The 26,967-nt window shown below is 42.2% G+C and overlaps 2 protein-coding genes across 6 annotated transcripts in view; one reads left to right on the forward strand and one right to left on the reverse strand.

Annotated features, from left to right (window-relative positions):
- The window catches only part of FAM227B (family with sequence similarity 227 member B), a 180,336-nt gene that overhangs the window by 18,950 nt on the left and 134,419 nt on the right, over positions 1-26,967 (forward strand). The gene's annotated exons all lie outside the window — the stretch shown is intronic.
- The window catches only part of FGF7 (fibroblast growth factor 7), an 86,907-nt gene that overhangs the window by 2,522 nt on the left and 57,418 nt on the right, over positions 1-26,967 (reverse strand). For 3 of the 5 annotated variants that reach the window (XM_090028857.1, XM_090028852.1, XM_090028851.1), the window contains exons 3-4: positions 16,718-16,821; positions 14,745-16,360 (exon numbers count right to left, since the gene is read on the reverse strand). In XM_090028857.1, the coding sequence (XP_089884983.1) occupies positions 16,166-16,360; positions 16,718-16,821 (299 nt within the window). In that variant the 3' untranslated portion in view covers positions 14,745-16,165. The other 2 variants (XM_090028855.1, XM_090028856.1) reach the window with 2 other exon arrangements.

The following is a 26,967-nucleotide window of genomic DNA, read 5'->3' on the forward strand; positions in this document are numbered from 1 at the left end:
CCCACAGACCAATACCCCATGCTCCTTTTTCACGTGGGCACCAATGACACGGCTCGGAGCACCCCCAGCCAGGTCATGAGGTGCTACAGGGAGTTGGGAGCGGGGCTTAGGGGTCTGGGAGCTCAGGTGGTGTTTTCATCGATCCTCCCAGTCTCAGGCTATGGGCTGAGGAGGGAGAGGAGGATCCACGCAGTGAACCAAAGACTGCGGAGCTGGTGTCATCAGGAAGGCTTTGGCTTCCACGACCACAGCCCGGTCTTTGGCGAGAGAGGCAGCGAGCTGCTGGGAAGAGATGGCCTCCACTTCTCTCCCCTGGGGAGGAGGCTCTTCTCAGCCAGGCTGGCTGACCTGCTCCACCGGGCTTTAAACTAAGCCCGCTGGGGGATGGGGGGACGACTGCCACTGCTGGCCCGCTGAGCGACCCTTGCAAAGCCAGCAGACCAAGGCACTTAAGGGAGCCCACCCCTGCCCCAGCCCTGGCACAATCTGTGGGCAAGGCAAGAGCCCCCAAGGGCACACTTGCCTGCCTGTACACTAATGCCAGGAGCCTGGGTAACAAGCAGGAGGAGCTTGTCCTCCTGCTCAGTGCAAAGAATTATGACGTCATTGGGATAACGGAGACCTGGTGGGACTCCACCCATGACTGGACCACGGGTATAGAGGGCTATACCCTGTACAGGAGGGATCGTGTTGACAAAAGGGGCGGGGGTGTAGCTCTCTATGTGAAGGAAAGCTACATGTCCCTGCAAGCTGATGTTGGCGACCGGCATGGACAGCTAGAGACCCTCTGGGTAAAAATTTGTGGGAAAAACGGCACAGGGGACACAACGGTGGGAGTCTACTACAGACCTCCCACTCAAAGTCCTGAGCTTGACCAGGAGTTCGCCCGGGAACTGACTGAGGCCGCTTGCTCCAGGAGCTTGGTTGTCATGGGTGACTTCAATTACCTGGACATCTCGTGGGAAGATGACTCAGCTAAATCCGAGCAGTCGCAAAGCTTTCTCTCGTGCGTGGATGACCTCTACCTGATTCAAGAAGTCTATGGGCCAAACGAGAGGCAAAGCGCTGCTCGACCTGGTACTGGCTACTGGGGATGACCTAATCGGCAACCTAGTGATCGATGGGAAGCTGGGTGACAGCAACCATGAGCTGATCACCTTCACCATCCGCCGTAAAGCTGGCAAGTCAGTCAGCAACAAGTAAGTCCTTGACTTCAGAAAAGCCGACTTTGACAAGCTCAAGAGGCTTATCGGTCAGGCCCTCAGGGACCATGACCCCAGGGAGATGGGAGTTCAAGAAGAGTGGTTGCTTCTCAAGGAAGCAATCCTCAATGCACAAGCTAAATCTGTTCCAACACGGAGGAAAGGCAGCAAGAAGGCACAGCAGCCCTCCTGGCTCTCTAGGGACCTAGTGGACCTCCTGCGGCTAAAAAGGAAAGCCTACAAAGGATGGAGGACGGGATTCACCTCCAAGGAGGATTATTCTGCGCTGGTCCAGTCCTGCAGGGAGCAAACCAGGAAAGCCAAGGCTGCAACTGAACTCCATCTAGCTTCAAGCATCAAGGACAACAAAAAGTCCTTTTTCAGGTATGTGGGGAGCCGGAGGAAAAGCAAGGGCAATGTTGGACCCCTGCTAAACCATATGGGGCAACTGACAACTGACGCCCAGGAAAAAGCCAACCTATTAAATAGGTACTTTGCGTCAGTCTTTCATCAGTCACACGGGATGCCCATGCCTGCTATGGGACAGGGAGATCTGGGTGATGGGGATCCCCTACCCTCCATCAATGCTGACCTCGTGAAGGAACACCTTGAGAAGCTGGATACCTTCAAGTCAGCCGGCCCTGACAATCTGCACCCCAGGGTACTCAAGGAGCTGGCGAGCGTCATAGCCCAGCCCCTGGCACGGATCTTTGAGAACTCCTGGTGCAATGGTGTAGTGCCCGAAGACTGGAAGAAGGCCAATGTGGTGCCGATCTTCAAGAAATGGAGGAGCGTGGATCCGGCTAACTACAGGCCCATTAGCCTAACTTCTATCCTGGGGAAGATCTTAGAAAAGTTTATTAAGAAGGCCACCCTTGATGGACTGGCCCAGGCTAACATTCTAAGGGATAGCCAGCACGGGTTTGTTGCAGGTAGGTCTTGTTTGACCAATCTCATTTCCTTCTATGACCAGGTGACCTATCACCTGGACAAGGGAGAAGAGATTGATGTCATATATCTTGACTTCAAAAAAGCTTTGATCTGGTATCCCATGATCCCCTCTTGGCCAAACTGGCTAGTTGTGGCCTTGGCTCCACCACGATCCGCTGGCTGGGAAACTGGCTCCGTGGTCGGACCCAGAGGGTCGTAATCGATGGCAGTCACTCATCGTGATGCCCTGTGACCAGTGGGGTCCCTCAAGGCTCTGTCCTGGGACCCATCCTGTTCAACATCTTCATTAATGATGTGGACATTGGAGTCAGGAGTGGACTGGCCAAGTTTGCCGATGACACCAGACTTTGGGGCAAAGCATCCACGCCAGAAGATAGGCGGGTGATCCAGGCTGACCTGGACAAGCTCAGCAAATGGGCGGACGAGAACCTGATGGTATTTAACACCGAAAAATGCAAGTTCTCCACCTTGGGAGGAAAAACCTGCAGCATCCTTATAGGCTCGGCAGTGCTACGTTGGATAGCACTACAGAAGAAAGAGACTTGGGGGTCATCATTGTCACAAGATGAACATGAGCCTCCAATGCGATGCTGCGGCTAGTAAAGCGACCAAAATGCTGGCTTGCACCCATAGATGCTTCTCGAGCAAATCTCGGGACGTCATTCTCCCCTTGTACTCGGCCTTGGTGAGGCCGCAGCTGGAGTACTGCGTCCAGTTTTGGGCTCCACAATTCAAAAAGGATGTGGAGAAGCTTGAGAGAGTCCAGAGGAGAGCCACGCGCATGTTCAGAGGTCAGGAAAACAGATCTTACGATGACAGGCTGAGAGCCATGGGACTCTTTAGCCTGGAAAAGCACAGGCTCAGGGGTGATCTGATGGCCACCTATAAGTTTATCAGGGGTGACCACCAGGATCTGGGGGAATGTTTGTTCACCAGAGCGCCCCAAGGGATGACGATGTCGAACGGTCACAAACTCCTGCAAGACCGTTTCAGGCTGGACATAAGGAAGAATTTCTTTACTGTCTGAGCCCGCAAGGTCTGGAACAGTCTGCCAGCGGGGGTGGTTCAAGCACCTACATTGAACACCTTCAAGAGCAAATTGGATGCTTATCTTGCTGGGATCCTATGACCCCAGCTGACTTCCTGCCCTTTGTGCAGGGGGCTGGACTCGATGATCTCCCAAGGTCCCTTCTAGCCCTAATGTCTATGAAATCTATGAAGTATTTGTGGAGGAGATTAGGTAAATGCAATCTGTATCCTGGGTAGTACCCTCTTTTCTTTATCAGAGCAGTATTGTTTATCTGCAGTAGTTTCTCATTAGGGATAGTGAAACCCTGGTTTTGCACTTCAAAAATAAGAGGATAATAAGTTTATTTGTTTGGTGTGTGAGGTAGGTGATTCTCTTCTTATCCCCATTTACTAAAATGGAAAGGTATTAATATTATAGTCCATGCTTTAAACCTCCCATGTACCATCTACCATGTTGTTCTGGAGTCGCAGGAAGAAAATTCTGTTAAAAAAATCTGTGCTTCTCATTTATTGCACCTGAGAAGCTGTTGCATGGACAACTATCTCACTCTGCACTAATCAGGACCCCGTCAAGATGGAGCAGATCTTGAGAGATGTAGAGTGTATGGAGGGACAGATGTTGAAAGGTAGTTAGTTACCAAAAGCTGCAGGTAAGTCCCTCATGGGATTTCCAGTTGCACCCAAGCAGATGAAGTGACAACTTCCCACTGATTTTAATGGGACTTAGGTGACTAATGACACTGGAAAAAGTGCTTCTGACAGTGTCCCAAGTGAATATCTATATCCTGAGGGCCAAATTTTCAAAGTTTTTTAGATACCTACAGACAGCTTTCTGGAATTTCAGGAGGGATTTAGTATTTTGGCAGTATCAGGTTCTTAGCCATCCATACTAGAACACAGCTATTTAAAAGTAAAAAGACAAGGCTTGAGAGGTGATATAGGTTCAAATATCAACATATCCTTTCAGCACAAGTCAAAGGTACTGTAACTACCATCTGTGAAGTATATATTCATCTCTATTTTAAAAATCCTTTTAAAAAGAAAAGTCCTGTTTTTCAGTCCTCATTGAAAAAAAATACTTACTTTAATTCTCTCATCACCAAATTATTTCCTCTTATTTCAATTCTCTGTTCACCTGCACATGTTAAGTCAGCTTTTACATGTATGGAGCCTCTAAAATGAGTAAAAATATTTTCTTAATTAAGCAAATGAATAGTAGTGAGTTAAAATCTGCTTTCCAAACAAAATCAAAGAAAATCTCCCTTTTTAGGTCTGGAATGTAAGCAGTTATAGAATTTCAGTATCTGGAATGCCTCAGGATTTACAAGCTTGCTTGCCTCAGCCAGTGTGTTATTGGATTATTTACAAGGCTGAAGTTTTTAATGCTTGATTTTCTTTATTCTGCTTGATTTTTTTGCATATTTTAAAATCATTACTACAAAGTATAGTTACATTTTATAAAAACGCATAATGCTTTTTCCCAAAGTATTTTGAAGAGTATTAGCTGTGTGACTCCTATTCACTTTAATGAGAGTCTCATGTTTTAAACCTCATGTAATTCTTTGAAAATTTACCCTTCAGAGTTTCTTTTCTTAAGTGTAGTTCTTCTCTGAAAAAAGACACTGTAAAAATAGTAAGTAGGGTTCCATGTTTATTGCCTCTCAAGGACTCCATATCAAATGTGCTCTGTTTTCAAGTGCATGGATAACTTTATTAACTGTCGCCCCTGAAAATCCCATCTGGATTGGAAAAAGTCAGATGAATTCTTTCCCTCCATGAAATGACATCAGTCAATAAAGAAAGATAAAAGAATTCCTGAGTTCTGACCTCAGCTCTGACCAATGGCTGCCTCTCTGGCTTTGGGCAAATCACCTAACTTGTCGTTCCTACTTTCTTCACTTCTGAAATGGGGATAGTTGGACATTACTGAACACTGACTAATCATGCAGCAATCCAAGTGGCTGATACAGTTTCTTTAATGCTGTTCTAAATAGCTACATAGAATTAGAAGCAAGCTTCTGCCATGCCACATATTTTGAAGGGCATGGAAAGTAGCCATTGTTATTATTAATCTCACATTTTCCATCTGTATATCCATACAAGCAAAACATGCATTTTACATAGTTGTGGAAAAAAATGCTCTGGACTGTAAACACAAAAGTGAAGTTTTAGGAAAAAACAACTTTAATATCATAAATATAATTTGGCTGGAAATTTGTCTCTTGGCATGGTCATGGAAAATTGGCACGTTGTGCAAAAAGTGATTTAAGACTACAGTTGTACTCACTATACATTGGACATTCAGTGATTTGCTCCAAAATGTAAATTATTTCTGTTTTCTGAGACTTGCATATGCTAGTTAAGGTTACAGTTGAGATGTCATGGAAACCATCATTACATCTTCCCTGCTCATCTTTGGGCCTATAGAAAGCAGTTCTAGTAAGAACTACATACATACTCTATTGGTTGGATCATCAGATGGTTTATATTGATATTATTTTCCACTGATTTCCAGATCTGATCTTAGGTATCTTTGTCTTTTATATAGGATTTATTTTAGGATCAGTTTAGAAAGGCCATGCTATCAGTTCATATTTAAGAAGTTATTTGTAAACAGGTTATAAAAGTAAGTACTTTCCACAACTGTATATAATATTTTAACAGTCATCTACATAATGTAGATCAACTGTGTCAGCTATGATACCTTCTTATGAGTAGTAATAAAGTTGCAGTCCAGTAAAAACAGTACACAAAATAGCCTTGTAAAGTCTCAGCTTTTCCAAAGCCAAGAGTGAAGAAATAAAAAAAAGCTGCCATTGTTTCTAAACTAGATAGGCCCCTACTCCTTTTCCTTAACTCATTCATTTGGCCCCTGTGTTACATATTATTTAACAACAAACAACACTGATATACAAGATAACAGATTAGCAGGACATTGTTACTTTTATTTAAGGGACATACGGGATCAATCTGTGGGAAGTGTGAATGGCAATTTAGACCACAGGCTTTCACATATTTCAGTCCTAAACCACAGTGTATTCATTCTTTATAATGTTTGTGGTAAACATGGAAAAGACATTAAACCAATACCTCTGTAAGAATTACAGAAAAATCACGAATGACAGTGGTTAGATGAACTAATTATCTTGGATTTTAAGCTTTAAGGGAATTGCATAGTAAAGGAATGAAATAGGTACATAAAGGTATCTACCTTGTCATATGGGCAGTTTTTTTCATTATGTGGTGGATGTTCCTAAGGAATCCTGTCAGGTTGAAAGATTTTAACTACAGAAATAGTTACATTTTTTAATGGGAAATTCTGGCATAAGCCAAATCTTTCATTTGGATAGAACTTTCTAAGACCTGTGGATCAATGAAAAGTTATACAAAGTGAAAAGGGGGTGAAGACTTACTGTACATCAGCTGCTCAGTGATAATTGTTTAGTATGCTTGCTCCTATCCTACAATCAGTGGTGAGTTAGCTTTGGGGTTAGTTGCCTCAGTTTACTTCATTCTTACTACGGACAGGAACAGACACACTAAACAGCTCCCAGAAAAGCTAATTTAGAAGTCTTCCCTGCTGCTTTTAACTTTTTCAATTGTCCATTAGGGCTATGTGAAGCTTTGGTCACTGATTCGATTTGGAGGAGATTCGGCCCAATTCAGCGGCTGAATTCTGAATCTGAATTGAATCAGGAGACCCATTAATCTCTCTGAATTGAATTGGAAGCCTCTGAATCAATTCAGAGAGATTCAATGATTCACCCATAGACACAGCTTTATATGTTTTTTGTATGTACCTGGAGGTACCAGGTGTGGCTCATGAATACTGCCATGGTGGGGCAGATGGTGTGTCTCACGGGAGTGCAGGGGGGGTCAACTGCATGCTTGGTGTCAGACCCGGAAGTGGACCAAAAGTACTTCCGGTCTGCTGCTGAGCATGCGGGGGTCTGGGCAAACCTCAGATGGGGCTCCCTCCTCTCCCCTCTTCCTTTTCCATTCTGAAGACAGCACCAGGGGCTTCAGCCCAGCCCCACTCCTGGCGTGTGCTGACAGATGTTAATGAAGGCAATCTGCTTTGGAGTGCCTTCATCTGAAACCTCATGTAATGAGGGTTCAGATTGTTGTAAATTCATGGATTGTAAGGCCGGAAGTGACCTCAAAAGATCATTGGGTCTCGGCCCCCTGCACCAAGCAGCAAAGATAATTGGGGGTCAGGTGACCCCAGCAAGGTAATCATCCAGTCTCCTCCTGAAGATTTCCAGGGTAGCTGATTGCACCACCTCTGGAGGGAGCTTATTCCACAGTCTGGACACCCTGACTGCGAAGAAGTTTTTCCTAATGTTCAGCCTGAATTGATCTTCCAGGAGTTTGTGGCCATTACTCCTGGTTTTCCCCTCGGATGCTTTGGTGAGCAGTTGCTCACTGAGCCCTTGATGTACTCCCCTAGTGTAGTGCTAAGCTGCTACCAGGTTCCCCCTCAGCCTTCTTTTCATCGGGCTGAAGAGTCCCACATCCCTCAGCCTTTCCTCGTATGGCTTTCCTTTTAAGACTCTGATCATACGAATGGCTCTTCTTTGTACTCTCAAGCTGGTCCACATTCTTGTTAAAGTGTGGTGCCCAAAACTGGACGCAGTACTCCAGCTGCAGTCTGGTTTTGTTGGAGATGCATCAATTGATGCATGCCAAAGTATTATTTGCCCTACTGGTTACAGCATTGCACTGCCAGCTCATATTCATACTGTGGTCTATTATTACCTCCAAGTCCCTTTCTTTCTTAGTGCTAGTCAGTTTGGTGCTGCCAGACCTGTAGGTATGTTGGGGGTTGCTCATCCCAAGGTGGAGCACTTTACATTTCTCAACGTTGAACTTCATCTGGTTCCAATCCTTCCAACTTGCTAGCCTGTCTAGGTCCACCTGTATCTGTAGCCTATCTTCAAGTGTGACCATGTTCCCCCATAACTTGGTGTCATCCCCAAACTTAGCCAGTGAGCTTTTCACTCCCACATCCAAATCGTTAATAAAGATGTTGAAAAGTACTGGACCGAGCACTGACCCCTGTGGGACACCACTGCCCACTTTGTACCAGGATGAGACAGATCCGTTCATTATGACTCTCTGGGTGCTATCCTGCAGCCAGTTTCTCACCCACCTGACTCTTGGAGTTAAGCCCACAATCCTCCAGTTTTCTCATGACATTATGGGATACTAGATCAAAGGGCTTTTGGAAGTCAAGGTATACAGTGTCAACCTGTTCCCTCATGTCCAGGTGGTGAATTACCTGGTCATAGAAGGAGAGGTGGTTGGTAAGGCAAGACCTGCCCATGATGAAGCTATGTTGGCTGTCATTCAGAATTTTACCCTTTGCAAGCTTATCGCAGATAGACTCCTTGATGAACTTTTCTAGGATTTTCCCTAGGATGGAAGCTAAGCTGATTGGCCTATAATTACCCAGGTCCTCCCTCCTGCCCTTCTTGTGGATGGGCATAACATTGGCCCTCTTCCAGCCCTTATGTGACCAGACATTTTTAAAGAGCTTTGCAGCCACGCACTTCTATCAGTGCATGGCTGTAGAGTGCTTTAGGGGCCCACTTGTACACCAAACCATCTCTGTCAGCACTCTTAGTGTCCAGCATGCTTAAGAGCAGCTGCAGGGAACACGATTGAACTTGTTTGAGTGCTGCACTTTTGGGTTTGGCACACACAAACAAACACCTGGGATTGTAGAAGCAACATGCTCAAGTCCATGTGCCCCCAGCAGCAGCTGAAACATGGCACCATTAGTGGACCAACAGCAGAGTTTTTTTCTGAAAAAGTTCACTGTCTTATAAAAGATATACTGTTGTCAGCCTCTGTTGCCATTTTCTGCTTTGTCATCTTCTACATAGGATCAGGATTTGATCAAAATTTGCCATTTCTTCCTTCTTGCATATGCAGCTGCTGTTGCTAATAGAGGCGTAATCTGTAAGAGTTGCCTTGGACTAGGCTATGTATCAAGTTGCAGTAGTGGAAGGTGGGTGCGGGTACAGTAATGAAATATGTGACTATTTCCTGGGTTGTAGCTAGTGTGTTTGGGTTCTTAGTGCAGTTTAGCAATGAAGCATGGAGAGTGAATTACAGACAGGGACTCACACTACAACTGCAGTCAGTTCATACTGAAAATGAGGCAGGGAAAAGAGAGAGAAAGAAGAAATTGCAAGTTACAAAAGGGTTTGCACTCCTGGTGAATGCAGACAATTTAGGTAGATTTGAGGATGAATAGCAAGTTTATTAGCCATCCTGGTTACCCAGTCAGGGTTTTTTAACCTCTCTAAGTTGCTATATATTCTATCTGAATATGAGTTAGCATTGTGTAGAAAACAAAGTACTTACCCTCTGTTTTCACTGAGTACTTGCTTTTAAGTTGGTTCCAAAGTTCTGCCTTATAGAGTAAAAAATATGTTAATTGAGATAGTCTAGTAAATTAACTTAGTTTCTAGTAGTCATCTGTTTAGTAAGAGGGTTTGATATTGTTGGCTTTTGTCACTTAGACATAAATGAATTTGACAGAGTTATACTGAGTGTTTTATCAAACAATAGGACCTTGATAGACTTCAAAATTTAATGACGCAGTAGGCATTAAGGTCAGGAAAATCATTAGAAACAAGGTATAATAATACTGTCATAGCCCCTGAAGCAAATACAGTTTTCAGTTTGTACATGGAAAATATAAGTACAAGAATGACATCAGAAAAACAAATCAAAAAGATGTGGTTAAAGTAACTTAATTTGAAATGAGAGAGCTAGATCTCTCTCACTACAAAACCTAAAGGACAAAGCTAAGGGAGAAGACAGTCTGTCACAATAGGATCATGTTGGCAGTTTGTCCTTCCTTATCTAGTGGAAGAAATAGGTTTGATTTCTAATACCCAGAGAAGGCTACAAGCCCAAACATTTGGAATCCCAGCAAATCCACAGAAATCTAGTAACCACAGTCTGCATTGCCTGTGGAGCCCTGGTAACTCTTTCCTTTTTTCTTGTATAGATCCACATTACCACAATAGTTGGGGTTAGCACCATTGAAGGGGATTCATGATAAATTTAATAAAAATAAAACACAGTGTATGTTGCTTGTCTCAGATTCCCTCTACATGTTATATCTATTGTGCAATTACTTTGTTAATTGTACAATAAATTTAGAGTGGCTACACATGCAGATTAACTATTGTGTCTTAAAAAGTTTGTACCAGTTATAAAGTTATTGCTCAACAACGTGTAATAACTTTAACACTGGCTTCTAATGTCTAGGCAGTCTGCAGCTGGGAGACCATAGCTGCTGTGATCTCCCAGCGGTGGGGAGCTCTACACACCCTCACAGCTGGGAGGCTGCAGCAGTACCCAATGGCTGCGGAGAGTCCCGCGTCTGACAGGGCTCTCAGTCCCGAGTGTCCATGTGGCACAGGTGGGACCAAGGAGCCTTATCAGTTGTGAGGATTCTTGGTCCATCTGCAATGTGGCCGCTGTAGCTGGGTGCTCCCTCAGCAAAGCGGGCTCCCAGCTGTGGGAGTCTGCTTATTGCCAATGCAGGATCAGGCTCCATCTGTATTGGCAGTAAGGTGTATTTGGATCTAATGTGCAATCCCATAATCATGCCTGATGCCATGCACATGTGGTATGGCAGGAGGCGTGATTGTGTTTATGACGCATTAAATCCAGTTGTGCCTTTGCCTGCCTGTGTAGAGGGGACCTCAGCAAATTTTTGTAGAACTGATGGGGGGAAAATGTGCATCTGCCAGGACCCATGTGTACCCAATTTAGGGCCAGTTATTCCTGACCTGTCCCCATATGCAGAGTTCCTTTCAGAGAGAAGGGATGTAAGGTTTTCTGAAGTGGCTAGGCCTGTGCCAGATGGGAGGGAAAAATACCTCTGCAGATTCTGGAGGCACAGACTGGCCCTGCTAATTTTAAGTCTAGCATTTTAAATCTTTTAAAAAATACCTGCTAACATGGTATTGAAGTCTTATTTTATTTGGTCAAAGAAGCACATCCAATAATTATAAATGTGGACTCTTCCCTTCAAAAGTTGCAATATGGACATTTATAAGGGAGCAGCTGGATTCCTATTCAGGCATTTAAGTGATATGGCAGTGAGATTTGCAAAAAAAGCTCAGTGCACAACACCTTATTGAGAACAATGGTTGTAAGTGCCTTGTTCCATACAGAACCCCTTAAAAACTTTAAGAAGAGGCAGGAAGCTAGTTCATAGGATGAATTTTCATCTCGGTGAGCCTGTTAAGTTAGCATTAATATTTAGACGTTTGACAAGTTGTAGGGACTTAAGGAAAAAATGTGAAGGATATTTGTACACGGATCAAGGAGAGCATAATCTGCCTTTAACTACCTTTTGAAGATCTTAATATTTTCCTTTTTCCTGATAGCCTTTCCTTATTGTTCTTCTTTGCAGCATGAATACAGATAACTAGCCCTATCTAATCCTTGATTAGATAACTGATTAGAAAAGTGTCAAGTTGCTAACCTATAGGTAAAGCAAACATCAAATAGTGAAAATAAAAATTATCAAGGGATTTAAAGCATTATTTGACTGGATTGCTTTCTGTTAGAATGAACTAATGATAAGATCTTTAGAAAAGCTAGCTCTGCTTCTGGATTTAATTTAAACATGTTGGCATATGATTGCATTTTAAGTCCAGTTTTAGTAGAGCAACTAAACACAAATAATCCATCTTGGTGGTTTTCATATTTGCTTTAAAAACTTGAACTAACTTAAGCAAAGTGTAGTAGATATTTCTGCCAGGATAGTCATATTCGATAGCAGTGGGAATTTTTTGTGACAGTTATAAGCTGGCAAAAGCCCTAGTGTGGTTGCAGCTATACCACCAAAATGTATCTTTGCTAGTACAGCTTATTTTACTTGAGGAACTAGTTAAATTATACTGGTGGAAGCACTGGGAAAGTTTACCAGTATAACTGTATTGGCAAATTTTTCTAGTATCAGTTAGGCTTTACTCTAGATAAGTTTTTTCCAACCTTTTGGTTTCAGCAGCATACTTACCAGGCCTCTCCCATCCCATGGCACACCAGCCGAATGCAGGGTGGGGTGGGGGGTGGCAAGCAGTTGGCCAGGCATGGACTGGGAGGGGTGGATGAGTGGCTGGGCATGGAGGTGGGGGTTGGTGTGGCTGAACACAGCGTGCAGATGCAAATCACTGGCTGGAGCCACACACCCCATCTATTGGTCTGTCTGCGGCGGCAGCGGGTGAGGGGCATGGCTCCAGCCAGCAGAGGGTGTGGCTCCAGGCCAGAATTCTGTGGCACACCTGCACGTGTCTCACGGCACAATGGTTGGGAAACACTGTTCTAGGTATTTGAAGTTGCCTAATCAGCAATTTATAAATGCTTCCCAAGAGAAACTATGTATTGGGGGAAAAAATTCTTACCAAAGGCTTGTTGTATATTTACCGCTACAAAAAAGCATATTGGCCAAGGAAATTTGTAACACAAAATTAAGTCTTCAACTCCACTGGTAATTGCTTTTAGGCCTCTGTGAAGTGGCTAGTATTCACTTCAGATTTGGATTTGGCCGAATGGGGGGGGGGGGGGGGGTGTGATTCGAATTACTGTCCCAAATTGATTCTGCCGAAATAGTTTTGGCAATTCGGCTGTTGCCAAATCAGTCAAATCTCCAAATCACACAGGCCCTGTTCCCCACCCACTCTCCCAGCCCCGTGTGGCCCCAGGTCCTGGCTCTTTGAAAAAAAAAAACCCCTCTCACTGGCTCCTGCCAGGCAGGGGTGATCCCCGCTGCCTCCCCACGGTCCTGGGCTGTGTGGGGGGCTCTGTCATGAGCCTCCAGAAGCCCTGAGGCCACTGCAGCAGCAGGTGAGTGCAGGGTTTTTGGTTTTGTTTTTCAAAGGGCTGGGAGCTGGGGCAGGCAGAACAGCCATGGAGTTGGGCTGGGAGAGCAGGTGTCGGTTGGGGAGCTTGTGGCAGACCCCCCATGTGGCGTGGGGCAGTGGGGGGCAGCCGGGTTCCCCCCCTCACCTGGCAGCAGCTATTGAATTGGGGCTTTTTTTTAAACAACCAGGAGCTGGGGCCAGGTGGGGGAGCCATGGGAGGGGCTGGGAGAGTGGGTGGGGGTCAGCAGGTACTCAGGAGGGCTGGGATGGGGCCTGGCAAGGGTCCTCCCATGGTCCCCTCCTCCAGCCTCCCCCCCCCCCACACACTTATCAGCACAGAGTCTGGGTTCAGCTTCCTGCTGCAGCTAGAGGGGACTGGCTGAATTGCCAAAGCTGTCTGAATCTTTTCCAAATCAATTCAGAGAGCTTTGAATCAATTTGGACTTTTAATTGGTTCCCTGATTCATTTCAGATTTGGAGATTTGGCCGCTGAATCGGGCCGAAGCTCCTCTAAATCAAACCAGCATTTGAAGCTTCATGCAGCCCTAATTGCTTTCATAGTTTCATAGTAGTTAGGGGTCAGAAGGGACCTGAATAGATAGATCATCTAGTCTAACCCCCGGCCACTGGTTGGAGCACACGCCGGGATCACACGACCCCAGACAGGTGTTCATCTGACCTCTTTTTGAATTTACCTACGGTAGGAGTGAGGACCACTTCCCTAGGAAGTTGGTTCCAGATTCTAGCTACCCTGACAGTGAAATAGTGCCTCCTAATCTCTAACCTGAACCTGTTCTCCAGCAGCTTCTGGCCATTGTTCCTCATCACCCCAGGTGCTGCTGGGGTGATTAGGACCCTTCCTATTTGCTGCTGATCTCCCCTAATGAGTTTGTAGGCAGCCACCAAATCTGTGCTCAGCCTCCGCTTGCTGAGACTGAACAGGTTCAGGTGCCTCAGCCTTTCCTCATAGAGCCTGCCCTGTTGCCCTCCAACCAAGTGGGTGGCCCTCCTCTGAACCCTCTCAAGGCAGGCCACATCCTTATTAAAGTGCGGTGCTTTCAGTCTATCCCAGGTTGAGTGTAAGCATCTAAAGGCTGTTTTTCAGTGAGAGGTTTTTGTGATCTCTATTTTTTATAATGCACAAGTATTTGTATCACAATGACTAGTGAATGTATAGGCAATGTGAACAGAATGAAATGGGGACAGAGAATGAGATATTCATGTGATAGTAGTTAATTGAATTGTTGCTCTACCTGCGTGTGGATAGAAGTGATTTAATCCTTCGTCTTTGTGAGGTTTTATGGATATTAGCTGAACTTTCTGGACCAAGTTCTTAGCCAGTAAAAACTGGGTAGCTCCATGGATGTTTCATCAGCTGGGATTGTAACCCAATATCTGTAAGTATTGCATCCTTAGTATACCTGCTGTCACTCTGGGAATTCTATTCAATTTTATTGGCATTAGTATGCGGCAAAAGATTTTTTACATTTTTGTGTTGTTCCTTCTGCGCCGTCCATGGTAAGTTTGCTGCAGGCTGTCATTTTTGTCGACCATCCAATACATGTTGGCAAGAGTGTTGTGTACTAGACTTTGTGTCTGGTCACAGAAAAAAAAATCATGCAGCTCAGCCAGACCATTCTGTTATTCCTTTAGAATTAAAAGCATATGAAACAGATGCAGCTTAATAAGTTTTTTTATAAATAACATCAACTTAAATAACTTAGAACAATAAAGTTCAAATACAACTTAAAATAAAGTTTAATGCTGTAACAACAGAAAAAGCATGTATAACGGTGGGAAAACAATATTTAAAAGCCATATGCCCTAACAGGAATTATACAAAGGATAGGATATGTTACATAAAAAACCTTAAGATGTCTGAATTTTTACTTCGTCGTTATATAAAATGTTATTTTGTGGAAAGTGAGATGAAGTACATTTATTTATTCCTACTCTTGTTATTTTACATACACTATTTTGAAACATAGAGCAGCTTTTCTTTTCATTAACATGATCGGGGGCAGCAGGGCAGGCCCTATGAGATCAGGCTACGGGACCTGAACCTGTTCAGCCTCCACAAGAGAAGGCTGACGGGGGGATCTTGTGGCCTGTTACAAACTAGTCAGACGGGACCAGCAGGCATTGGGGGAGTCCCTGTTCCCCCAAGCACTACCAGGAGTGACTAGAAATAACGGTCACAAGCTGGCAGAGGGTAGATTCAGATTAGACATCAGGAGGCGCTACTTCACTGTCAGGGTGGCTAGGATCTGGAACCAACTTCCAAGGGAAGTGGTGCTGGCTCCTACCCTGGGGGTCTTTAAGACAAGACTTGACAATCACCTTGCTGGGGTTGTTTGACCCCAGTACTCTTTCCTGCCAAGGCAGGGGGTTGGACTTGATGATCTGTTCAGGTCTCTTCCAACCCTACTAACTATGATACTATGAAACAGGTATAAGCATTTTGTAATGGAGCAACCCTCATTTTCCAAACTATCTTTTTTATCAGAATGCAACAGTAACAAATTTACAAAATTATATTTTTTTCTGATCAGTCACAAGATCATAATTTTTTTCTTATCATCATTAGTGATTATATTATCAGTTTTTTGCAGGGGAAATTATTTAAAATACTGCTCAACCTCCACATTTAACATTGACTTGATAATATGACGAATCATTCCAGCAGCCTTAAAGTCCGACATATTTTACATAACATTATCATCTGCTTTATTATTATTATAGCAGCCATGTTTAATAAGCAGATAGGGTTTTTTTTAAATAAAATATCATCAGATGATCAAGTCATGACTTATTCTTAAGGGTAAATTAATTTAAGAAACTACCCAGTTACTGTACTAACATAATGATTGTACAACTCTTTACAATTTTTTACAACTTTTAGTTACTAAATCTGTTTATTGTGTATATTTTCAAATCTTCTTTAATGCAGTCTCTCAAAAATAAACATAAATGCGCAAGTCCAGCTTGTTCAGTTTCTCAGTAGTTTTCCAGCCTTCCTTGATTACTTATCAGTCTCTTTAAAAATAATCTTCCTGCTGGAACTAGTTTTGAATAGATCATATACGATTAGGATATTGCCAAAGGAAGGAAGTGGGATGCTTTGTGTTCTTTCTTTGTTTTTTTACCTTTTATAGGGATACCTTTGTGGTTTAATGTAATAAACATCTCATTCCCTTTGTGTGTCCATTTTGCCGAAGCATAAGTATTGTAATGGTTTTCTTCAATCAGTTCTATGAAGTTGCAGTCTTCATTGCATACTTTCTGTTAAGAATGAATGATACCATATAATAACATTAGCACTTTTTTGTTCTTTAAATACATAATGGGAGTGGGGAGGCTGGGAGAGGAACATATACCATGTAATTAATGCCATATGTTATTAAAATACTTTTTAATAAGAATAGGATTTTTCTAAAGCAAAATTAAAGCTCTCACCCTTACATTTTATAAACAAACATGAGTTCTATATTGGGTAAAAATGCAGTTCCTTTCAGTTTATTAGCTATAATTAACATAAGCTACATAGATGTCAAGTAAAAATGAGCTAATAAGAAATATTTTTTGAGATTGAAATATTACTTTTGTATATTGAGTACAAATCTATAACATTATTAGTACCTTTCCATAGAGTTTTCCAGATTTGTTCATTGCTAGAAAGTATTCACTTTCCACCCCTTTGATTGCCACTATTCCAACAGCCACTGTTCTTATTTCCAGAATACCTGCAAAGAAATAGAATAAGGTCTATGAACTATTCATTTGCGTCTTAAGGATTGTACAGTACTTCTGGTTTTATTTAAAATCTGTTAAAATAGTGAGGATGGTTATTAAGAAATAGTTCCTGTCATTACACATATGGAGGACAGATTAGCTCATGGTTCTTTGTTTACAGATGTGTGTGTGTATGTGCATGCACACGCACACACAGAAACTACATGCTGGATCCTAGCGTTATATTCCTAAATTTCCTTGTTAATCTAAGGTGTCTCTATAAGTGATTTTCAAGAAAAAAAATCTTTTTCTTGAATTTTATTTAGCAGGGGGTTCCTTTTGAAAGAAACATACACATTTTAGGTAGGATTCACAGGAATTTTGTAAGCACTACACTTAAAAGATTAGTGAGAATTTTACCAGAGTCACCTCCTTGAAGAAGCATAAACCTTAGAACTTGCAAATGATGGAAAACAGACCCCAATGTCTGAAAGAAGATAAAGCATCTGCTTGACCCTTTGAGGCTTTGAAAACTGATAGGAGCTGTAAAGTTATCTATGTTAGAAGAGAAAAAATACAAAAGACGATTGAAAATTTTTTATGCAAATATTTTAACATAGAAGTTTTGGAGTTATCTTAAATTGCAATACATTGATTTTTAGCTGGAAAGCATACATATACTAAGAAGAAACATGCATAGTTACTACAGTGCTTTAAAATTACCTGTAACATAAAAATGTTCTTTTGTTGATTTAAAGATATTGGAATCAAAGTGCACTGGGTAGTTTTCAAACTTAAGCAGTTTAATAGTTTAAAGATTTTAGTACTTTTTGGCTGGGATGTGCTTTTTCCAACCATGAGCCCACTCTCAAACCAGTAACTATTGAGCTTCCTCTTCTGACATACTAGGCTGGCTATCTTCAGCAAAGGAGCTTTTGGGAGAGAGAAGATTAAGGGCACATTCTGAATAGTGTGCACAGGCAGGGGCATGCATATCTTGCGGAACAAGTAGTAGCAGCATATAGTTGTTGTGCTGCTGCTATTTGTCCCCAGGTGTACACCTTCATGCGTGCTCTGGCATGTGGCAAAGAGTCCCAGGTGGGATAGGGGCGGGTGGGCTAAACTTGGTCCCCGCTGTCTGCTCCAGCTGAGCAAGGAGGCATACTCTAGAGCCCCCCAGCTTCTGGCCTGAGCCCCTGCAGGCATGTGGTTGCATTTCCAGAATCAAAAGTGACCGTCTGTTCACTTGCTTATTGGTTCAACCTGGGCAGCTTAGACTAACCTGTGAAGATTGAATAGAGTCAGCCTTGGGCTTTTTGACTGTCTGTACTTAGCCTTAGACTCTAGTAGACTCTAGTAGCAGGAAAATCAAGGGAAAAACATTAAGCAAAAAAGCTGGGAATGGGTCTAGTAACTAGATGACTTGACTCTTCCCTTACTCAGTGCTCTCTTGAGCTTACCTCTCCTCTCTCTGTCTCCTGTTAGACTGTAATGTTAGACTTTAAAATCTAACACAAACTTTCAGTGAAACTTTCTGAGGTCTTTGACAAGTTTCACTCTGCTGCAAGCTTTGCAGAAACAGAATTGAATGGAACAACTTCAAAGTGGAATTTACAAAAATTGTATAACTGGTAACTTTCACTTAAAATTCACTGTTGTGAAACCACAGTGGAGCACGTAAAATGAATGGTCAGCCTTCCTGCAGCCTGTCAAACATACCTTTGACATTTCTGATCTGTATGGAAAGAAAACTCATAAATATTCAGAATGATTTTGCAGCCTAGGTATATAAATCAGTCTGCTATTTGGTCAGTAACAAGAATTGAGATTTCCCTGAGTAAACTGCTGTTGTTGGCTGAACTAGCATAACTGTTTCAAAGAGCAGCATGTAATGGGAAATAGTATTACTTTTAAAGGAAAGATGCCAGAAGTTTTTCCCTAAGAAAATTATATTGTATTAAATTTGAAATGTCTAGATTTTAATTTTAGTCACTTATTTTTTAATTTGATGATGAAATCCACCTTTAGATTTTGAGGATTACTTTGTTTTGTTTTCAGGTTTCATGCCCCTCTTACTTTTGTCATCCAAGTGGGAACCTTCCAGTTGGGTTGTACGTGCCATTTGACTATAATTTTGATTGTAATCCAGAGGGTATAGTCAAATCATCAAGAATCAGAACCATATGGCCAAACAAATAATCACAGCATTTCAAAGTCCTGCCCTGGAATGTGAGTGTTGACTACCATTGAAGTCATGGGGAGATGCATTTGAATATTCAGGGATAGAATTACCGTAATTATTTAGTCTGAAGAAGAAAAGATTGATGGGAGAGGGAGATTTGATAACAGTCTTCAAGTATCTGAGAGGGGGAATTGAGAATTATAAGAGGAATTGATACAACCTAGCCTCTGGTTGCAAGAGACATGACAAGCAATAACAGTCTTAAATTGAAAAAAGGGAAATCTAGGCTGGATTTTAGGAAGAACTTTCTAACTATGAGCTTGGTTAAGCATTAGAATAGATTACCTAGAATAGTTGTGAAATTTGCATCCTTGGAAGTTTATAAGCGCAGGTTAGACAAATACTTGTCTAGAAAGGTTTAGTCATGAATGATTTTGCCTTGAGCAGAGGTTTGGACTAGATGACTCTTGAGGTCCATTCCAACCAAACTTTTCTATGATTCTGTAATATAATTTGGCATTGCATCTTTGGTTCCTGATTTAACCATTGGAGAGGCTGAACTGTTTTACAGAGTTGAGGCATTTTACAGAATAAAACTCCAGCTAATGTAACTATATTATCCAGATGTATTAAAAGGCAGCATCAGTGGCAAATTAGTAATAATGACAGATTATTCTGAGGTTTTGCTTTCCCAAACTCCTGTTTTTCTAAATAAAAATTACGTAATTACTTGAATGTAAGACAACCCTGATTATATGATGCCCCTTCCCCCCCCCAGTAATTAGATTCTGTATATGGAACATATATAAATTTGTTATAATTTTCTAGGTATAGAATCCAATTATTGGAAGTTTCCCTTGAATTTGTCTCCCTCCCATTGTTACAGCAGGGAGAATAAATCTGGGAGGTCATGTAGCCCTCTTGCCTTCTGCCCCCCAACTTCTTTCCTTTGTAGCTCTTTCCCCCACTCCTTACTGTCAGACCCTGCTTTGCCTGAGCACATGGAAGTTAGAAGCACGTCTGAAAACATTGACCTAGAAACAAACATAACTGTAGTAACTTGCATATAGAAAAATTAATACAGGTGCCCCTAGACTTAGCTCATCCAGGATGGAGGCAGTTTACCTCTTTTGAAACTGCTGGAAGTTTTAGCACAGGTATTCCATAAACACACTTTTAAGCAGCACTTCTGTACCTATTTGAATATAGTACAAGTTAATTTTTTTTTGCAAATACATATCTATCTACCATAGATATAGATATATAATATCTATTTATCTTTATCTCTTATAGATAGATATAGATATCTATATCTAGATATGCTTTTATATATGTTTTTATTTACATACACACTCACACCTATACCTTTGCTGACCTGTCTCATAACTGACATGGTTCACTTGACAGTCTGTAACATCTACAGTTAGCCATCATCATCCCCATTAATATAACCGCACCCATGCGCCTAGACACCCACATGTCTGTCACCGTGTAATTTAACCATTACAATCATGCAAAACCACCCTGTGCCCTCTAGCCTTCCCACCCCTCACCCCTCTCACTATCTCTCTGTTTCTTTCCCTAGTCCTTAATCAGTGTCATCTTTGTTATCCTCTTCCTCTTTGTCATCCTCATTGCTCATCTTCTCTTTGTCATGATCGTTCTCTTCTTTTTCATAATCATTGTCTTCTTTGGCTTCCCATTCTTGAACAGCTTGTGCCATTCTTTCCTCTTCCATGTGTTTTCCACCCTCTTATTCCTGTCATCTCCTACCTCTAATAGTACAGCTGTAGCTCACTCTTACGCCGTCCTTAACTAGGAGGTTCATGTGCCTATACAAGAACAGGTTCGTGTCTTCCTCGGGGCATTTCTAAAGCATGTAATGGTCAAAGTGGGCTGTTGCGGTCCCTTGCTGCCTGGTCAGGTGTCTGAACCGCGCCACCTCTCTGTTTAGGGTTTTGACTCCTGTTGCCATCTGAAGGAGTTTGCTTTCTCTCCCCCACACTTCCCTGGCATACAGGCAACTCCAGAGGAGGTGGTCAGTTGTTTCCTTCTGCCACTGGTTTGCCCCTCTGTCTCATCACTGGCACAGGGAGTGCCCAGTGGGTTACCTGCCAGTTTAAGACTCTGTGCTCCTTTTGCAAGTCCTTTTGGAAAATTTGTTCCCACATGGCTTTGGCAGCTGTTGATGGGTAGTATGTTCATGGGAAACAGTCTTTCTTTTGCCCTTACCACCTCCTGCATTTTATGTGGGTTCAGCATGGTCATCAGGGACTTGTTGCATAACTTGCATCTATTCTGGAAGTGGTCCAGGAGTTTATAGAACCACGAAGAGTGGGACCATGCTCTACAGGCACATGTTGTGCAGAAAGGACACCCACCACCATTGCAGCAGATGCCCTGCTAAGTACTTCACAAACTAGGCTGTTTTGGAGTCTGCCCTGGCTGCCCGTTTGCAGATCTGGCTTGTGTAATTACCCCACAGAAACAGCAGAATGTCCAACATTCTTCAGCCCCCAATCCATTTTGTCTTGTATAGTGTGGCCCTCATAACTTCATATCCCATCTGGAGCCCCAGAAGAAGTGGCACATGGCTTTTTCCATTCTATGAATGATGTGCTTTGAGAGGGGGGAAGACCAATGCTGTGAACACAAGCACTGGTATCAACACCGTGAGTACCACATGCTCCTTCCATTGACAGACAGTGCATGTTCCAGAGTCTCAGTGGTAAATCTCTGTTTGACTTCAGCCTTGGTCTTTTCCCATGCTTTCTGTCCGTTTAACCCTGGGTCAAACTCCACCCCGAGGATCTTCACCTCCTCATGGGGGACAGAGGCCCCCAGAGATTACAAGTCCCTGAGTTTGCCCAGTACCAGGCAGGTGCTTTTGCCCATTGTAACAGAGAGCCCAGGTCATTTTGTTGTTCACACTGGTGGTTTGGGCTGGGACTATAATGGGTGGTTTTGGAGGTCCCATTAGTGCCTGTGAGGCACATGATTGTCTTGAGTCCTTACGAGGGGTGGGCTCAAGGTCTGAAGCTATTGTAGAGCCCAGTGAGGGGCAATACAAGGCTACAGAGCTGACGGTGGCCAGAGGCCCAGTGTCTGAGAGAAGCCCAGTGAGATGGGGACCAGACACCTAGTGTCTGAGAGGGGCACACCGAGACGGAGACCAGGAACATGGTGCCCAGGAAGGGCCCAGCAAGATAGGGGCTAAGGGCCCGGTGCCAGAAGAGCATGGCCTTCATGGGTCTGGGGCCTGCTGGCCAGAGGCCAGGGACCTTGAGAGTGAAGGTGATACATTGAAGGTAGTTCCTCAAAGCCTGGTCTGGCATGGTGGGCCTAGGCAAACTGTCCTAGCAAAATTGAAATGGGTGGAAGCTGGGGAAGCCGAGACCCCAACAGATAGAACAGTGTATTGTAACACCTGCAAGGCTTGGGATGAGGTGTAGGGGAGGAAAAGGAGCCACGCAATTTCCCCTAAGGCTGCAGGTACCCTATGCAGGCTTAGTCAAGCTGGGAGTGATCTATTAAGATGGAGAACAGAAACGAGACTTGGGGACTAGTAAGACTGAGGCTCATTCTGAAGCCTGTTGGTAGCTTCCCTTAAACACTCTTTAATAGTAAGATCAAGGCATGGTGGGAAAGTGAGATAGAGGAGAGAGGCCATAGAATTTGAGCCAGATAGGAATCACAGTTTCATTAAGAGGTGTCATGGTCACCCCAGTGGTTGCAACCTGTTATACCCATGTTGATCTTGGCCCCTGCCTCTCTGTATACCTGGGTGTATTGTAACACTCTTTCTACTGACCATTTATCACTGCACAGGAGATTGAGGTCATCCATGTGGGGCAGGACCTATGTATGATATTAGTCGCAAGCTGAAAGGCTTAAGGGATCAGAACTTATGGTAGAGGTGATATCTTTTATTAGACCAACTAAATTTTTGCAAAAAAACCCTTTAATTACAAGCTTTCATGCACAAGCACCCTTTTTCAGGCATAGGAGAAAAGATTGTAAAACTTCTCCCAAGTAGAAATGAAAATTCATATTTCATAGGGGAGTTAAAACTGTGGTAATATCTCCTGTTTGGCACAGTTCATTTTATACAGAGCCAAAAGGCTCATCATTTACCATATAGTTCATTGGGCTGGTCCCCAGAGGTCAATAGCATTTCACGCCACAGTTACCCCACAGCTCAGCACTGCTCAGTATGTGTCTATATCCCCCACAAAGGATCCATGTGTTAATTAGACCCCTCCTAGTCATTACTGGAACCAGGTGTTCTAGTCATGAGTCATAGGATCCTCCAAAAATCTATATGCAGATGAGAGTTGCAGGGCAACCTAGTCCAGGTCCACTTCATAGAGGGTGGGGCCACGTTAATCATATGAAACTGGCTGAGAGAGGGGACAACAGAGATTCTGGGTAAGATGTTTGGGGGCCTGTCCAGTGATGTTTGCTAGAAATGTAAGGTTGGTTAAAAATAGGAGTCATTGGAAATGGGAAAGAAAGGTACAGCTCAGAGTTAATTCTTCATTGTCTAATCTTAAATCCATGACCTGGGATTTGTGTTATAGAAATTATGTAATGAGCACATAGACACCTGCATTTGTTGTTGTAGGGTTAGGACTTAATACAGTGGAATGTAGCTATAGAAAACTGAGCCATGCAATAAAATATTGCCCCAGGGCAAGTATCTTATTTCACCTTAAACTCTCCTTAAACCTTCCCCTTCATACCCGCACCCTAAAATTCAACACTTTCTATGATTAGAAAGCAGATGTGTAGAAAAAGAAAAATAACAACAACAAACCAGAACAAAATAAACACTGAGAGCTAGGAGAAAGAAAATAATCCAACACAGAAATGTCATCAGATCTTGCTATTTCATGGTAGTAAAGTCATGTTCTCATCATGTCAAGAATAATTAAGGATAAAGCAGAAAAACATTCGTGGACATTTTACCCTTAGGGTTTTGGTTGCCTTGATGATTCTGCATGGCCCACTATGGTAAGATACAGTGGAGAACTGAGAGATGTCCTTGGTTGCTTTGTGGTCCTCGGTTGTAGCTCAAAGGATGCAGGATATTATGGTTAAAACTGATACTTTTCTTTGAAAATTGAGAAAGATAAGACCTCTATACCTGACATAATGCCCTGCATCCCCCACCAACACTAATAAAATGTTTGTGACTTTTGTGAATAAAAATTAATTTTAAAAATAAACTAAGAAGATTTTATTTTCTTTTCCATCAAGTGGAAACTTAAGGCATCTATTTGGGAAACCATCCTTGTTCAGGAAGGCACTTAATTGCAAGCTTAAATCCTTTTGAATGTATATGCTGTATCAACACTTTCCTAAATTTGTAGGGATGAACATAATTAGTGTTGTCTTCAGTAGGGGCCACAAAAATATACCAGTATAGTATTCAGTAATCACTGGATGAGATTTTCACAAGTTGTCAGCATTTGGCCAAAACCTGCTCCCACTGAAGTGGATGGGAGTTTACAGTTGCTATGAATAGGAACAGAGTTTACACTAAGGAAAATACGATTACTCAGGAGCAGAGTTCCACTGAAGTATTCAGTAGTAACTGTTTTTAACTTCAGGCCTCTTAGAAATCTTAATTTAAGGAAGAACTTATTACAATTTTAGTCTATGTCCAACATGCCATTACTTACATTTCAAATAATACTGATTCTACAGTTTCAGACTGAATAATCAGTCATTTTAGCATCGCTCCATATGAGAGAGTGAGAATCTACCAGGTGAGGAGGAGAAATTCAAAGTTCATTTAGCTATGTTTCTCTGAAAGCATCAAGTAACTGTTAATTAAAGTGTAATTGTTTTTCTTAGTGAGTTTTTGTAGTCATGGTTAAACTCATAGAACAGCTGGGAGGAGGAGCTGTTTACTCAAGACTAATCTTCCAGTGAATCTGTCATCTGTTGAAGACTGGAAATGAAGACCATCTTTGGTCTGCTTTATCCAAAGAAGCTGTGTAAATGCTGAATTTACAAGAACCCAGAAGAAACTTGGAAAGGGGCAGAATTAAAGCTAGAAAGAGAGGAAAACTACAAATAGATAAACAAATTGAACAAAAACAATATGAAATTCCAAGTAATTTTGTATGGTTGCATGGTCAGTCTATCAAATTTAGTTTGAGATTTTCTGTACCCCAAGGTCTTAAGTTCTACTGACATTCAAAATAGATCAGTTGGCATGTTAACCCTGATTACCTTTCTACAATCTCTTCTTAGGAGAGCAGTACAATAGTAATTGGCTACAACATACTCTACTTCTTAAGGCAAATTAGATATTAGACAATGACTGGAAAGTAGATGAGGGTGCAATGGCTTATTTTTAAATCTTTGTTGGTTTCAGTGGGACTGGAATTAATTAGTATTTGGAGACAATAGCTTTAAGTTCATTGCTACTAGTTTAGCATACCAATGGACCAAAGTTCAAGAGTACAAATTTACATTTCTGGATTTCTTCTATGAGCTTCATTTGTAGGGCAGTAAGTATTATAATCTGAAAACTTAGATAAAGGCCAGTTTTTTCACCTAGGTATCTCACTGATTGGTATCTTCCTTATATGATAGGATATTACTAAAATATTATTTACTCTTGAAAAAGTGATGGGCGGGGGTTTTGAGTCGTCTGAAATGTTATGCCTTTGATTTTTATTAGTAGTACTTATACAATGAAAAAAACATGTTTATTTTTTAATTTGGATCATTTTAGTCTTTTTGTATTAATACTTTTAAAGTAATAGAATAATCATAGAGATTTTAGGGTTTTTTAGTTATTTGTTTGTAACATTATACAGTTTATTTACAAATGTTATTTAATGTCTTTTTCTTAAGCTGTGGCTGTAGTTAAATAGGTATCCAGGTTTCTTAGCACATGGTTTTGTCTATAAACACCTTTGCAAAGTAATCAAGACATTGAAATCAAGTAGATTTCAGCATGGATGTTGCATTTACTAACTTAGAAATAAGCTATTACATTTGCCCTAAATCAGATTGTACTTTTTATATATGTGGGTGGCAATTAAGAGGTGACCACACTTAAATATATTACCCAGATGTATGAAGCCAAAAGTCAGAATCAGTGAAAGAAGTACAAAGCAACATACATCAGATATAAATGTGCCACTGTATTTGAAAGTTTGAAAAAGTACTAAAAAAGAATAAGTTAAAAAACGCACATCAAGAAAACCTGAAGTCATTTAGTTAAAATGAGGTTAAAACAATTATCTGCAAGACAGAATCCCATATACACCACAAAGCAGAAGCTGACAGCACTGTGAAAGTGCGTGTAACTCCCTCTACAAAAGACGGTTTGTTCAAGAATTGTGTTGCTTTCTTCTGGAGCTTACATTTCCATATGGAAGTTCCAGTCACCAATAACATGGAGTCATACATGTGGTAATATGTACTCATGAATCCATGGAAGTACCTCTGCAAAAAACATGTCGCTGACTTCAATATCTTTCTTATAAGTGGTCAAAAGGCTCCAAAGAAGCTCCTTATGCCTCACGTTTGCTAGATAGCTGCTCAATCTACTTCCTCCACTTCAGAAAATTGTTTCTCCAGTCAGTGCCCTATTGCATCCAAGGCCATGAACAGGCATTATTTTTGTGCCAGGTGAAAAGCCTTTGTCCTGGCACAAAAAGAGATTGTACGGCCATTCAGGGGCTTTTTTACAGAAGAGAACTGGCTCTTTTGCAAAAATGTTAGATCAAAAATCTACCAGGAAGATCATCCACCTCCCAATCTAACATGAACACCTGTACACGTCTCGGATGTGAAGGCCATGCAATATCCCCAAATCCTTTGCTCTCTGTTTGCTCATTCACTGTGCTAGCTGTCACGGAGGCCTAGATCCTGCCTATCCATGCATCCAGCCAGCCAGCCATGCCTCGTCAACCTGCCAACTGGAGAGATGAGGGGGACATTGTCCTATAGC

This window comes from Crocodylus siamensis, chromosome 15 (assembly GCF_052110815.1).
Source record: "Crocodylus siamensis isolate JL-2025a chromosome 15, ASM5211081v1, whole genome shotgun sequence".
Classification (NCBI taxonomy): domain Eukaryota; kingdom Metazoa; phylum Chordata; order Crocodylia; family Crocodylidae; genus Crocodylus; species Crocodylus siamensis.